Here is a 13974-nt window from a genome sequence, read left to right as displayed (position 1 = left end):
AAAGATGTAGGTGTTCTATTCAATGAGGCGAAGCAGAGTTGAATAGTGAGCCTCTCTATAAATCTGGACCTGATGTTTATGTATTTAAACCAAACAATTAGACCCAAAGACCCTAATCTCTCAGATCCCAATGTTGAGGTTCTATGCTTTGTCCCCTGCACTTGCTTTGAGATATTGGCATTCAACTTTTTCTTTTTCTCTTCACTGGTTCTGGCAGAGCTGTTTTAGAGACAATTCAGATTATTGCCCCATCACCGCCATTTCATTGCAACTCGTGATACCCGCCGGATCTAGGGCTGTTATTGTCTTTGCGTAAGCCGTGATTTGTGTAGCAGTTGACACATCCAGCAGTCTCACAGATATTCTTCATCTTATTTGCCCTTAAAGCAGAATACTGAAAGAAAAGCTAATATTGTTGGATTATATACCCATTTCAAGCTTAGAGCATGATAAACACAGCGGCTTTTTAATTCATCCATTTAGAAAATTGCGTTTTGGAGAACGGCTGCTTAGAAAAATTGTATTCTGAATCATGTTCAATCGGAAGATCCGTGGCTATTTTGGGGGCGTGTCCATGACGTCATGGGGTGAAGGGCAATCCCGGAAGTATCACACAACAGCCTGAGCTTACCTATGTATGCTCCCGATGAGAGCGAGATGTCGAGGCTCGTACCCCGAAATCCCAAGACATTTTTTATCAGAACGTCACAAAAAATAAAATAAAATTGTTTTCTACTTCAAGTCTCGTGTGAAATCATACATTTCCTCGTAAAAATAAAGTCTGTTACGTGTTATTTAGGCCACGAATACAGAAGTTGTCAGGCCTAGTGCCTGTAGTAGGTGCTTCGTAGTCGATCAGTCACATGCATGCGCCCATCGCCGGCCGCGTATGTCGCAGTGCAGTAGCCTGTGTGTATCAAAGAGCGGAGAAGACTGGGCTTCGTACAAAGAGGTTCTATAACCTCTTTGGCTTCGTACAAAGAGGTTCTATATGTAATAGAGTAATCGCTCACCATTCAGTGCGTACAAATAAAAACGTGGCCAATTGAACAGTGGCGCGCGCACGAAAGAGGTCGACTACCAGAAGCCTGAACCCGGAAGTGCCTATAGTAATACACGTAAAGTACAGCTTCGAAGATGGGGTTGGGTTGGAAAAATCATTCTAATTTTAAGGAAAATCAATATTTGTCCATATGCCTCCGGATTTTATAAGAGAGATACATTCTCAACACAGTATACGTGTTTTGATGAAAAAAGGACTTGCTCTAATGTGTCAAATATGTACCTTAACATGAAGCCAAAATTGCCAAACAGGCATTCATGCATTCATACTACATATAAAGAGTGCAGAAAGGTACAGTGTATACTCTTTGGTTTGGGAGTACTGATTTCACATAATATATGTCACTTAGAAACATCAGACACACATACAACACACACTCCCACACACATACAACATACACTCCAACACACATGCAACACACACTCCCACACACACCCACAACAAACACACACACTCACAACAAACACACACATACCCACACACATGTATACACCAAACCACATTTTTTTCCAAATTCCAACACATACACACACACACACACAACACACTGTACGTGTGTGCGTGTGTTGGAATTTGAAAAAAAATGTGGTTTAATTGGTGTGTACATGTGTGTGCGTTATCAGCGTATGTGTGTTTGCTGTGAGGGTGTGGGTGCTGCAGTCACACACTCTCACACACTCCCACACACACCCACAACAAACACGCACTCACAACAAACACACACATACGCACACACATGTACACACCAAACCACATTTTTTTTTCAAATTCCAACACATACACACACACACACAACACACTGTACGTATGCTCAAATATGTCAACAAAGAAGAAAATGGCGAACAAAAAACAAACAATACCAAATAAAGAATGGAATACTTGGGTCAGATCTGGGGCCTGTTTCACTAAGCTCTGGGATCAATCCTAAAATCAATTCAATTGATCCCAGGGGCAGTTTTGGGATTGATCATTCCCAAAAAGTTAGGAACTGTTTCACTAAGCAATTTAGTCACATTAATATGACGGAAACATGCAAGTTATGCTGAGTCGAGGGGAAGGTGCATTCCAACATCTTTTGTTAAAACATTTCAGCACTTTAGCAATGATTAACAGATGATGTCATCTCAAGAATATGAATATTGATTGGTTTGGAAGGATTTTTTGTGGACGTTCCCAAGTAATCTGAAGAAAAATAAAAGAAAAAATCATTAAAAATGTATGAAATGTTTCTAGATATTCGTTTCACCGCAAAAGTGATGTTGAGGGTATTATAAATCAACACAGATCAACATGCATTTGGATTTCAGGGCCCCCTTAAGATGCAAAATGTTATGACAAAAGTCCCTACGTGGCTACCAGCAATTAAACATCCTTCAACTTCTTTAGCAAATGAACTCATGTGTATCATCTTGTTGAGAAGACGAAGATGAGTAATGATAAAATAACCAGACTATCAACTTTCCTTAACATGTTTTACATGAAATCATTATTGCCTTCTCGTAACGAAATTGAAAAAAAAACCCAGAACATCTGAAATTGTTCAAAATCACTTCTTGATAACGATGAAAGCAAAGGAAACTTAGTGTTTGTAACCACTATGACACGTGTCTACAGATCTGTCATGCTCATAAGAAACGTAACTCACAGGAATATAATTTTATACAGTAAGTACTTGGTTTGGAGGACATTTAGATGCCAGCTTTTCAAGAATAATACACCAGCACTGACATTAACTGATGAAAAAAAAGAAGGAATGCTCAGCTTCTTTATCCAATTAGCTCATAGGTAATTCCTTGTAGTTGAAAAAAAAAAGAGTACACATAAAAATATAGACTTCCCGTAACATGTATCACAGGTCATGATCTCCACATTTGCTCCTCTTAACTTAAAAGAAATAAATATATATTTAAATTTGTTTTAAATGACCTTTAAACAATATGAAGAAAAAAAACTATGTGTCTGCAAAGGCTTGACACGTGTCTAATACTGGGTCACGCTCATATTAAACGTAGCTCAGAGGAACAAGGAATTCACGTGTGTATAAAATAATACTGCAGAGAGGGTGCAAAGTTGAACCCTTTATTGAGGGTGCGAAAATGTTCCCTTGGGTACATCTTTCCACCCACACTAAGTGGTGCTAGATTGCACCTCTTCTCGAGGGTGCATCTTTCCACCCACACTAAGTGGTGCTAAGTTGCACCTTTCTTGAGGGTGCGATCTTGCACCCTTTACCTTTCGGCGCACCTTTGCACCCCGTGCAGCCTTTACATCTTGGTGCAACTTTACATCCTTTCGTGAGGGTGCAAAGAAACACCCAAAGTTCCAAGATTGTGCCTTGTTTTGAGGGTGCAATCTTGGAACTTTGGGTGCTACTTTGTACCCGCAAGAAAGGGTGAAAGTTACACCCTCGGGAGCAACTTTGCCCCCTTGAAAAAGGCGCAACCTCATACCTTTAGGTGCAACTTTATGCCCGAAGGATGCAAGAATGTACCCTCTCTTGAGGGTGCATTCTTGTGCCTCATTGGTATGATGTTGCACCTATGTGGTGCTTATTTGCTCCATGTGTAATGAGTGTTCATTGGAATAGTTCATTAAGCACAAATTCAGTCTGGAAACAAAGACTAGCAATGACATTGAGATGACCTTGAATGCACACAATAAGTAATGATGAGCTATACTTTGTAGTATGGGTGTATATAAAATTTGTGTATACATGTGCTGCACATTAATGTTACACATTCATTGTCTTGGACACACACAAGGACACACAAAGGGCCAGATGAGGATGATGGCTGCTGTATCTTCACACCTAAGTTAGTTTGTGGAAGAAAACTTCATCAGTTTCTTGCATTTTTAATGCCTTTGATTTGAAGAACCTGTGAAGGAGGCAAAGAGGTTTGTTACTAAGAGTTTACTGTGTTGTTTTGTGATGTACTACGTGTATGCAGAAAATGAGATCAGTATTGTTGAACTTGAATCGTGCAACTTTCACAGACAGTAGAAATGTAGTACCTTTCTGGAGAAATGTATGTACCACACATTGCATGCACTCTGAATAGGGTCTAATGACAGTTGCTCAGTAACTATTGTGTATATGTAGCATGCAGATGCATTGCTAGAGCTGAGTACCGAAGTTGTTTTACAGTGCATAAGGCTGCCTGGTTGATTGTGACTGATTGCATACTGTGATTAGTGATATGTTGTTTGGAGACTTTTGTGTGAGATCTTCAGAATACTTACAATAGTTACATGCAATGAGTAATTGTATTGATGGATCAAAGTATTTGTACTGTAGGCCTAGAGCTACACTAAAGGTAAAGTAGCTAGTAGAATTTCTACTAGGTTCTGTGTAGTGATGTGTTATACCTGTATGAATATGAAGAGGCATTCTTAATGATCAATAGCACGGAGAATCTAATTGTTGCTTGCACGAATAGCTCCTGCCAAGGCTTCTGCTTCTGAAGGTTAAGAGAATGATTAGTTACACACAAGTGTATGTTTAAGTACTGGCTAATCAAAGGAATATCACATTGCATCAGTATTGCACACAGTGAGAAGGTTATAGGTATAAGTCTACACATACCAGTATCTCAGTATCTGTAAAGAAAGCAGTGTTGAAGGCATTATAGTGTTTCAGTTATGTGTTAATGTTTGCATGGCATAATTTATATGCAATAATTGCAGTTGTTGTGTTTGCCTTTGAAATTCCAGTTTTCACGGAATGTAACACCGAATGAGTACCAAGTTAAGGTAACAGAGTGTACGAGGAGTACAAACAACAGAAAGAGTGACAGAATAGAAGGAATTGCACACATGCATTGTTACCAGATGGAACAAAGGATAGGGAAAGAAATAGAGAGAGAGAGAGGAAGGTGTTTCTGATTGCGATCCCTAATAAAGTACACTGCGACATTCCCGTAAAAACATTTGTCTGCTTGGAATTCTTGCGATCGACCACAACTACACTTACAGTGAAAACTCTTATCTCAGTGAAAACTGAATAGTGAATACTCTCCCTGCGTCAATTGATATTACGGAGACATCATGGCTGCGACTGAGAGAGATACAGCAGTACCAGTTGATGAGACTCTTGAGAGAAGGGCAGAAGTGCAAGAAGAACGTAAGAGACAGCCTACAGAAAGGGGAATACAGTGGAATTTGGATGTGAGAAGGAGAGGCTTTAGGAGTTCTCTAACCAAGTGGAGACGTTCCTGCAGTAAATTGAGAACGCTGTTGCTGGAAGATGATTATGACGTAACACACTGCAGGATTGTATGGATAAATTGATCGATGCACAGGAACAGTATTCAGCCATCTGCACAGAAGACAATGACATACTGGCTCAATTCGATGAGGTCGAGGCAGATCATGCATCTGTTATGAAGGAAACCTTCAACATCCTCAAGAATCTGCGATGTGATACTTCAAGTATGCATTTGGACTCACCTCATGAGAGATCCAGATCTGAAACCGTCCAAGATGTTCAGATGAAAACTTCAGCGCAAGTTGTGCGTGATGATGTGACTCCTCTTACCCCAGAGACCAAGGAGACTCCTTTGTTAGAAATGGAATTGACCAGGAATCTACAGGATACTCTCCATCTTCATCGGCTTCCATTGCCGGAGCCCCCTGTCTTCAATGGAAAGCCGCTAAATTACCCAGCCTGGAAGTTGAGCTATAACCTTCTCATCGAACATAGCAAGGTTCCACCCCATGAGAGGTTCTTCTACCTACTTAAATATCTGCGAGATGAACCAAGGGAAATGGTAGAAGGTTATGCCTTAGCAGGAGATGACATGACCTACAGAGATGCGATAAAATCCCTGGATGAAAGATATAGCAACACATTTGTGATTTCAAATGCCTTCAGGGATCGATTGGACAGTTGGCCCAAGATAGCGCCAAAGGATTCTGCAGGACTGCGAAGGCTCTCTGACTTTCTGCGCCAATGCCACACAGCATCCAAGACGGTACATCATCTGAATCATCTCGACGACGAGAGGGAAAACAGGAAGATCACTTCAAAGCTCCCGGACTGGTTGATAACTCGATGGGGGCGAACTGTAGTCCAATGGAGAAAGGAAACTGGTGCATTCCCTCCATTTGCAGTCTTTGTCAAGTTTGTTGAGGATGAAGCTGCTATTGCTTGCGACCCAGTAGTTTCATTTGGGAGCTTGAGGGACGACAAAGTGAGCCATGGAAAGCAGTCCAAAGCAAGATCGATGAACACGATGACTCAAGCTCAATCTGCAAACACGGAAGGTCGTAAATCACCCACCTGTTCATTCTGCGGGGCTGCTCATCACACAGACAAGTGTCAGTCCTTTGCGAAGTTAGATCTTCAGGCAAGGAAGGAATTCATCCTAAAGAATGGACTCTGCTACGGCTGTTTGCAGAGAGGACACATGAGCAGGAGTTGTCGACGCAGGCTGAGATGTGCGAACTGCAAAGGGCAACATCCTACGCTGCTTCACGGTGACACCAGACAGACGTTCAGCACTGAGAGCACAAATACAGAAACACGGGTAGGACCTGACAAAACAACGAGCAACCAGACGGAGCACAGGTCCACAAGCTCCTGTTCAAGAAGTGATCACAGCCACATTTCCAGCTCAATGATTGTTCCTGTCTGGCTGTCCCACAGGAATGATGCAGGAGAGAGATTGACGTATGCCTTGCTGGACACACAGTCAGACACGACCTTTTTACTGAAATCCATCAAAGATGAGATAGGGATACATGGTACTGAGGTCAACTTACAGCTATCCACACTTTCAATGAAAAACCAAAGGATAACCAGTGAACGTGTAGAAGGATTGCGTGTACGAGCTCACGATGGCAAGAACAAGATAGCTCTACCACCAACATACACACGTGACATCATGCCTGCAGACCGTTCTCATGTGCCGACTCCCAAGACTGCGAAGTCCATACCCCACCTGTGCAACCTTAGCAGCAAGCTCATGCCTCTCCAAGATTGCGACATAGGCCTCTTGATCGGCTATGATTGCGCAAGAGCGTTGATGCCCAGAGACGTGATTCCTGCACCGTGCAACAACGGACCATATGGAATTCGCACGGATCTCGGATGGAGCATCGTGGGAACGATGCGTAATGACCACATTTGCGAAGATGATGATCACATCGGTACCAGTCACAGATTGATGGCCAGGGAAATCCCAGATAACTTGGTCATAGACAGAAAGGAAGTTTTCCTTTCTGAGAAGACAACAACTAGGGAACAGATCACACCCCATCAAGTAAGGAGCTTCATGGAAGCCGACTTTTCTGATGTGAATGACGAAGGAACAGTGCTCTCACAGAATGACCTCAAATTCCTTGATATCTTGGATAAAGGAATCCACAAGAGTAGCGATGGTCACTATGAGATGCCACTTCCTTTCAAGGATGAGAGGCCTCAGCTTCCAAACAACAAAGCCCAAGCAAGGTCCCGGCTTATTCAACTGGAGAGGAGGTTCAGACACAACATGGAGTATCACAGGAAGTACACTGAAGTTATGGAAACACTCATCAGCAAAGGGTACGCTGAGTGTGTTCCAGTAGGCAATGATGAGAGTACTACGTGGTACATTCCACATCATGGAGTAATACAACCCAACAAGTTGAGGGTTGTATTTGACTGCAGCGCCCAGTACAGGGGACATTCTCTGAACAGTCACCTCCTAACGGGCCCAGATCTCACAAACAAGCTGACGGGAGTTCTTTGTCGCTTTCGACATGAGAATGTTGCATTCGTATGCGACATCAAGGAGATGTTCCACCAATTCAAGGTCAATGAAGAGGACCGAGACTATCTCAGGTTCCTGTGGTGGAAAGGTGGAAACCTTGACGAGGATCCCAGCACATACCGTATGAAGGTACATCTCTTCGGGGCTGGGTCATCACCTGGTTGCGCAAATTTCGGTTTACGAAGATTGGCAATAGATCTTACTCAAGAGTTTGGAGAAGATGTCAAGAATTTCATTCATCATGACTTCTACGTTGATGGACTCCAGTCGATGCCCACAGCACAAGTGATTCAGTTGATCACCAAAACCAAGCTGTTATGCGAGAAGGGAGGTCTGCACTTGCACAAGTTCGTATCCAACAACAGAGAAGTGCTCAATGCTGTGCCTGAGGAGGACAGGGCCAAGAATGTGAGAGAGATCAACCTCCAACTTGACGACCTGCCTATTGAGAGAGCCCTTGGCGTACAGTGGTGTGTCGAATCGGACACATTCAACTTCAGAATGACGCTGCAAGACAAGCCTCTCACCCGAAGAGGCGTATTGTCCACGGTCATGTCCATATATGACCCATTGGGACTGATAGCTCCACTCATTTTACCGGGCAAACGAATTCTGCAAGAGCTATGTAGCCTATCAGTCGACTGGGATGACCCCCTTTCTGAGGAACTGAGGACACGATGGGAGAGGTGGAGAAGAGACCTCCTCACACTTCCCACCGTATCGATCAACAGATGCTACAAGCCAGCTGACTTTGGAGAGGTGAAGTTCTCAGAGTATCATCACTTCGCTGATGCCAGCACCAGTGGGTACGGCCAGTGTACGTACTTGAGAGTTGCCAACCCTGAAGGACAAGTGCACTGTTCTCTTGTGATCGGAAAGGCCAGAGTGGCACCATTGAAAATGGTGACTATTCCTCGCTTGGAATTAACAGCTGCCGTTGTTGCGGTCAAGGTCAAGGCCTTCCTGGATACAGAATTGCAACTTGAAGGTGCTACTCACACCTTCTGGACTGACAGCAAGGTGGTTCTCGGCTACATTAACAATGATGAGAAGCGATTTCATGTCTTCGTAGCAAACAGGGTTCATCAGATTCGAAGACATTCATCCACGTCACAGTGGAGACACATCGAATCGAGGGAAAACCCGGCTGATGATGCCTCAAGGGGTTTGACGGTAGCCCAGCTGAGGGATTCTAAGTGGCTACGTGGACCTGACTTCCTGTGGAAGAGTACACTCCCCGCTCAATCTACAGGAGAGAAATTCATGGTACACACTGATGACCCGGAACTGAAGAAGTCACATATCCATACTTCTCATGTAAGCCCAAGTCTCCTACACTCAAGTAGACTGGACCGATTTTCGACTTGGCACAAGGCCAAAAGAGCAGTTGCCAACTGTATGCTGTTTATCGCTCGACTGAGGCAGCGGTATGAGGAGAAATGCAACAAGAACCACAACCAACGTTCAGAGGAAGAGGTCATCAATGTAGAACGCCTAAAGATTGCCGAGATAGAGATTGTGAGACTGGTACAGAGGGAAACCTTTCCAGAAGAGATCCAGGCCTTGTCAGTGATAAGCAGAGGAGATGACCTGACTATGCGGCAGAAGACGCGTCAAATGAAAATGACCAGTCGTCTTCGCCAGCTCGACCCCTTCTTAGACGACAGAGGAATGTTGCGCGTTGGAGGACGCATTCACAAATGCGACGAGCCATACGAGAAGAAACACCCGGTCATTCTTCCTCGTCAACACGTGACCGAACTTGTCATTCGTCATTGCCACGAGCAGACTGCACATCAAGGAAGGGGTACAACACTTAATCAGGTCAGGCAAAGCGGGTACTGGATCCTTGGAGGCAGTGGCAGAGTGTCCAAGTACATCCGGTCATGCGTCACCTGTAAAAGACTCCGTGGTCCTGCCTTGACCCAGAAGATGTCTGATCTGCCTCCCGATCGAATTACTCCAGCACCTCCATTCGCTTATTGTGGAATGGATTGTTTCGGACCTTGGATGATCAAGGAAGGCAGGAAGGAGCTCAAACGATACGGACTCTTGTTTACGTGCATGGCATCTAGAGCCGTGCATATCGAGACACTCAACGACATGAGCACAGATGCTTTCATCCAGGCGTATCGCTGTTTTGTGTCAATCAGAGGTTCAGTGCGTCAGCTCAGATGTGACAGAGGCACAAATTTCATTGGGGCTGCGTCTGAATTCCAGAGAGCTGGCAGTGGGATGGACCGGACCAAGGTGAAAGACGTCCTACTGAGAGATGGATGTGACCTTGTTGAGTTCAAATTCAATGTTCCCTCTGCCAGTCACATGGGGGGAGCGTGGGAGAGGTTGATCAGATCTGTCCGCACTGTGCTGGATGGGTTGCTGAACCATGCTGGGTCACAGCTTGACGACGAATCCCTACGCACCTTGATGCATGAAGCCGCTGCAATCATCAACAGCAGGCCGCTGACAATAGATGATCTAAGTGACCCCGCACATCCCGCACCGCTGACCCCGAACCAGCTCATCACGATGAAGACCAGCGTCATCCTTCCACCACCAGGGTGCTTCCAGCGGGGCGACGTATATTCAAGGAAGCGTTGGAGGAGGGTGCAGCACCTGCTGAATGAGTTTTGGAGCCGGTGGAGGAAGGAGTTCCTGCACAACCTGCAGACCAGGCAGAAATGGACCGTTCCGCAGTGAGACCTAGGAGTCGGAGACGTGGTGGTGAAGGATGACAACGCTCCTCGCAATGCCTGGCCCATGGGTAGAATAGCCGAAACTTATCCTTCAGGCGACAACCATGTTCGAAAGGTAAAGGTCGCGATGGGTGAGCAGAACTTGAATGGACTTGGTAGGCGGACCACTCCATGTTCATATCTTGACCGTCCAATTCATAAACTAGTCTTGCTCGTCCCCCAGGAAGACCAGGAGTGATTCCCGGACAAGGAGCCAGTGCATTGTTATGCTCTAGATCGTTTCCTGTCAAAGAACCTTAGTTTGAGAAACTGTGACATCTAGTCAAGTTGTTTCATGCATGAATGAAAGCGTTTGTTTTGGACTTGTTTATATATTCAAGCACATATAAGTAGAATTCTTGCTAATGAACAATTCAAAGGCTAAGGAGTGAAGAACTCTGTTTTATGACGCATTTGAACATTGTCAGCTTCAATTCCCAAAAATTGTGTTTGAAACCATACAAACACATTGGAAGTGTTGCGGTAGTCCCAACTAAATGCAAGGTTAATAGGAATCTCACTGTTGTTTATTGAAGTGTATGAACAATTTGAAGAGATTGCAAATGTTGCGTTTGTCATATAGAGCATGTATGACATGTTCCAGATAACGGAAGTTATTGACAGTTCGAGCATAAAACTCAAAGCATTGCTTGATGTGTTATCTTTACAAGACTTGAGGAATGCACACGAGATGTATAAATTGAGTAATTCTGTTACTGGAGAGATCGATTGCAAATAGCAATTTGTGTCGAAATTGTGGACATTTGGTCCAATTTGTGCCAAGGGTTCCAAAATTGTGTGAATAAGTGCAGACGTCTCTAAATTGCATCAGTTCATTTGTTTAGAGATTCCAATTCACATACTTATTGAGTAAATTGCTGTCCAATTTAAAGGAGCCATGTAATGAGTGTTCATTGGAATAGTTCATTAAGCACAAATTCAGTCTGGAAACGAAGACTAGCAATGACATTGAGATGACCTTGAATGCACACAATAAGTAATGATGAGCTATACTTTGTAGTATGTGTGTATATAAAATTTGTGTATACATGTGCTGCACATTAATGTTACACATTCATTGTCTTGGACACACACAAGGACACACAAAGGGCCAGATGAGGATGATGGCTGCTGTATCTTCACACCTAAGTTAGTTTGTGGAAGAAAACTTCATCAGTTTCTTGCATTTTAATGCCTTTGAATTGAAGAACCTGTGAAGGAGGCAAAGAGGTTTGTTACTAAGAGTTTACTGTGTTGTTTTGTGATGTACTACGTGTATGCAGAAAATGAGATCAGTATTGTTGAACTTGAATCGTGCAACTTTCACAGACAGTAGAAATGTAGTGACTTTCTGGAGAAATGTATGTACCACACATTGCATGCACTCTGAATAGGGTCTAATGACAGTTGCTCAGTAACTATTGTGTATATGTAGCATACAGATGCATTGCTAGAGCGGAGTACCGAAGTTGTTTTACAGTGCATAAGGCTGCCCGGTTGATTGTGACTGATTGCATACTGTGATTAGTGATATGTTCTTTGGAGACTTTTGTGTGAGATCTTCAGAATACTTACAATAGTTACATGCAATGAGTAACTGTATTGATGGATCAAAGTATTTGTACTGTAGGCCTAGAGCTACACTAAAGGTAAAGTAGCTAGTAGAATTTCTACTAGGTTCTGTGTAGTGATGTGTTATACCTGTATGAATATGAAGAGGCATTCTTAATGATCAATAGCACGGAGAATCTAATTGTTGCTTGCACGAATAGCTCCTGCCAAGGCTTCTGCTTCTGAAGGTTAAGAGAATGATTAGTTACACACAAGTGTATGTTTAAGTACTGGCTAATCAAAGGAATATCACATTGCATCAGTATTGCACACAGTGAGAAGGTTATAGGCATAAGTCTACACATACCAGTATCTCAGTATCTGTAAAGAAAGCAGTGTTGAAGGCATTATAGTGTTTCAGTTATGTGTTAATGTTTGCATGGCATAATTCATATGCAATAATTGCAGTTGTTGTGTTTGCCTTTGAAATTCCAGTTTTCACAGAATGTAACACCGAATGAGTACCAAGTTAAGGTAACAGAGTGTACGAGGAGTACAAACAACAGAAAGAGTGACAGAATAGAAGGAATTGCACACATGCATTGTTACCAGATGGAACGGAGGATAGGGAAAGAAACAGAGAGAGAGAGAGGAAGGTGTTTCTGATTGCGATCCCTAATAAAGTACACTGCGACATTCCCGTAAAAACATTTGTCTGCTTGGAATTCTTGCGATCGACCACAACTACACTTACACCATGACTGCTGCAAAATTGCTCCTTTAAAGGAGCAAGTCAGTGTCACTGCCTCCTCCTTTATAGGGACAATATTGCCCATCATCTCAAGGTGCAACTTAGCATCACATAATCGGGTACGATTTAGTTCCTTAACTACTCTAAACCTTGAATAGTGCGAACTGATGTAAGCCTATTTGCTCAGTATATAACTTATGTTGTTGTTGCACTCTGCAAAGTAAATAGGATTAGTGTAACTTGGATCTTGTGAATCATGAAATGTGTGTGCGTGTGGAATTTGTGACTTGTGAAAATGTTAAAGTAAAAGTTAACTTAGTTGTGTTTGAATAATATACTGAAACCAAAAATTTACCCAATTACCTTTTCAATAAGGTGAGCACTATATCTATCAAACAGTTAACCTTCTCGGCAAGAGTATACATCTGCATGAAGGAAGAGGTGAAAATATGATATGCAGTTGTCTGGATACGTTTTATTCAAAACGTTCTTGAATGCGTACTTATTCACATAATCTATAAGAATAACATATGCTTCTTACCAGAACTCAAAGCCTCTAAAACAAGAGCATGCTTCTTACACTTCTAAAGTATACACCATATCTTAAAAACAAAATGGAAGAGGATTTAAGAAGCTGTTTGTATGCATTCAAACGAATCCATATTTCTATCTAAAATCTAAAATGTGTCTTGTAAAATGGGAATTCGTTTTATAATGATGCCAATTGTCTTAAAGTCCTTATCACGACATGTCTTGGAGTTAAGGTTATTGAAAACATGAGCTTCTTGGCACGTAGATTACAACTATGGTTTAAAGAGTTAACTGAGATACGCATACCGTACACGGGCATTTCGATGAAAACATTTAAATACAAGGTACTCAGTGTAAATAATATGAAAATCAAACTTGATACCAACCCTTATCGGCAACCAATACCGACCATGGAGGACTGCAGTTATAATTGTGTTCAGATATTGTTTTGGGTGATACACGCATGCCGACTGATTTGGGATCAATTCGAGTCCCTCGAGCTGAGATTCCGGAACTGCAATGAGCAGACCATCATTATGCATAACAAAGTGACTGAGAACAATGCGAGCACCAGTTTCTGTTTCGTTGTTCTAT

The 13974-nt window shown here is 42.8% G+C and overlaps 1 protein-coding gene across 1 annotated transcript; it reads left to right on the top strand.

Annotated features, from left to right (window-relative positions):
• Positions 1–5337: 5337 nt before the first annotated feature.
• On the top strand, positions 5338–10512 carry LOC140228776 (uncharacterized). Its single transcript, XM_072309052.1, has one exon. It carries the CDS (start codon positions 5338–5340, stop codon positions 10510–10512), a length of 5175 nt encoding a protein of 1724 aa, XP_072165153.1.
• The last annotated feature ends 3462 nt before the right edge of the window (positions 10513–13974 follow it).

This window comes from Diadema setosum, chromosome 5 (assembly GCF_964275005.1).
Source record: "Diadema setosum chromosome 5, eeDiaSeto1, whole genome shotgun sequence".
Classification (NCBI taxonomy): domain Eukaryota; kingdom Metazoa; phylum Echinodermata; class Echinoidea; order Diadematoida; family Diadematidae; genus Diadema; species Diadema setosum.
This window is presented reverse-complemented; position numbering and strand designations above follow the sequence as displayed.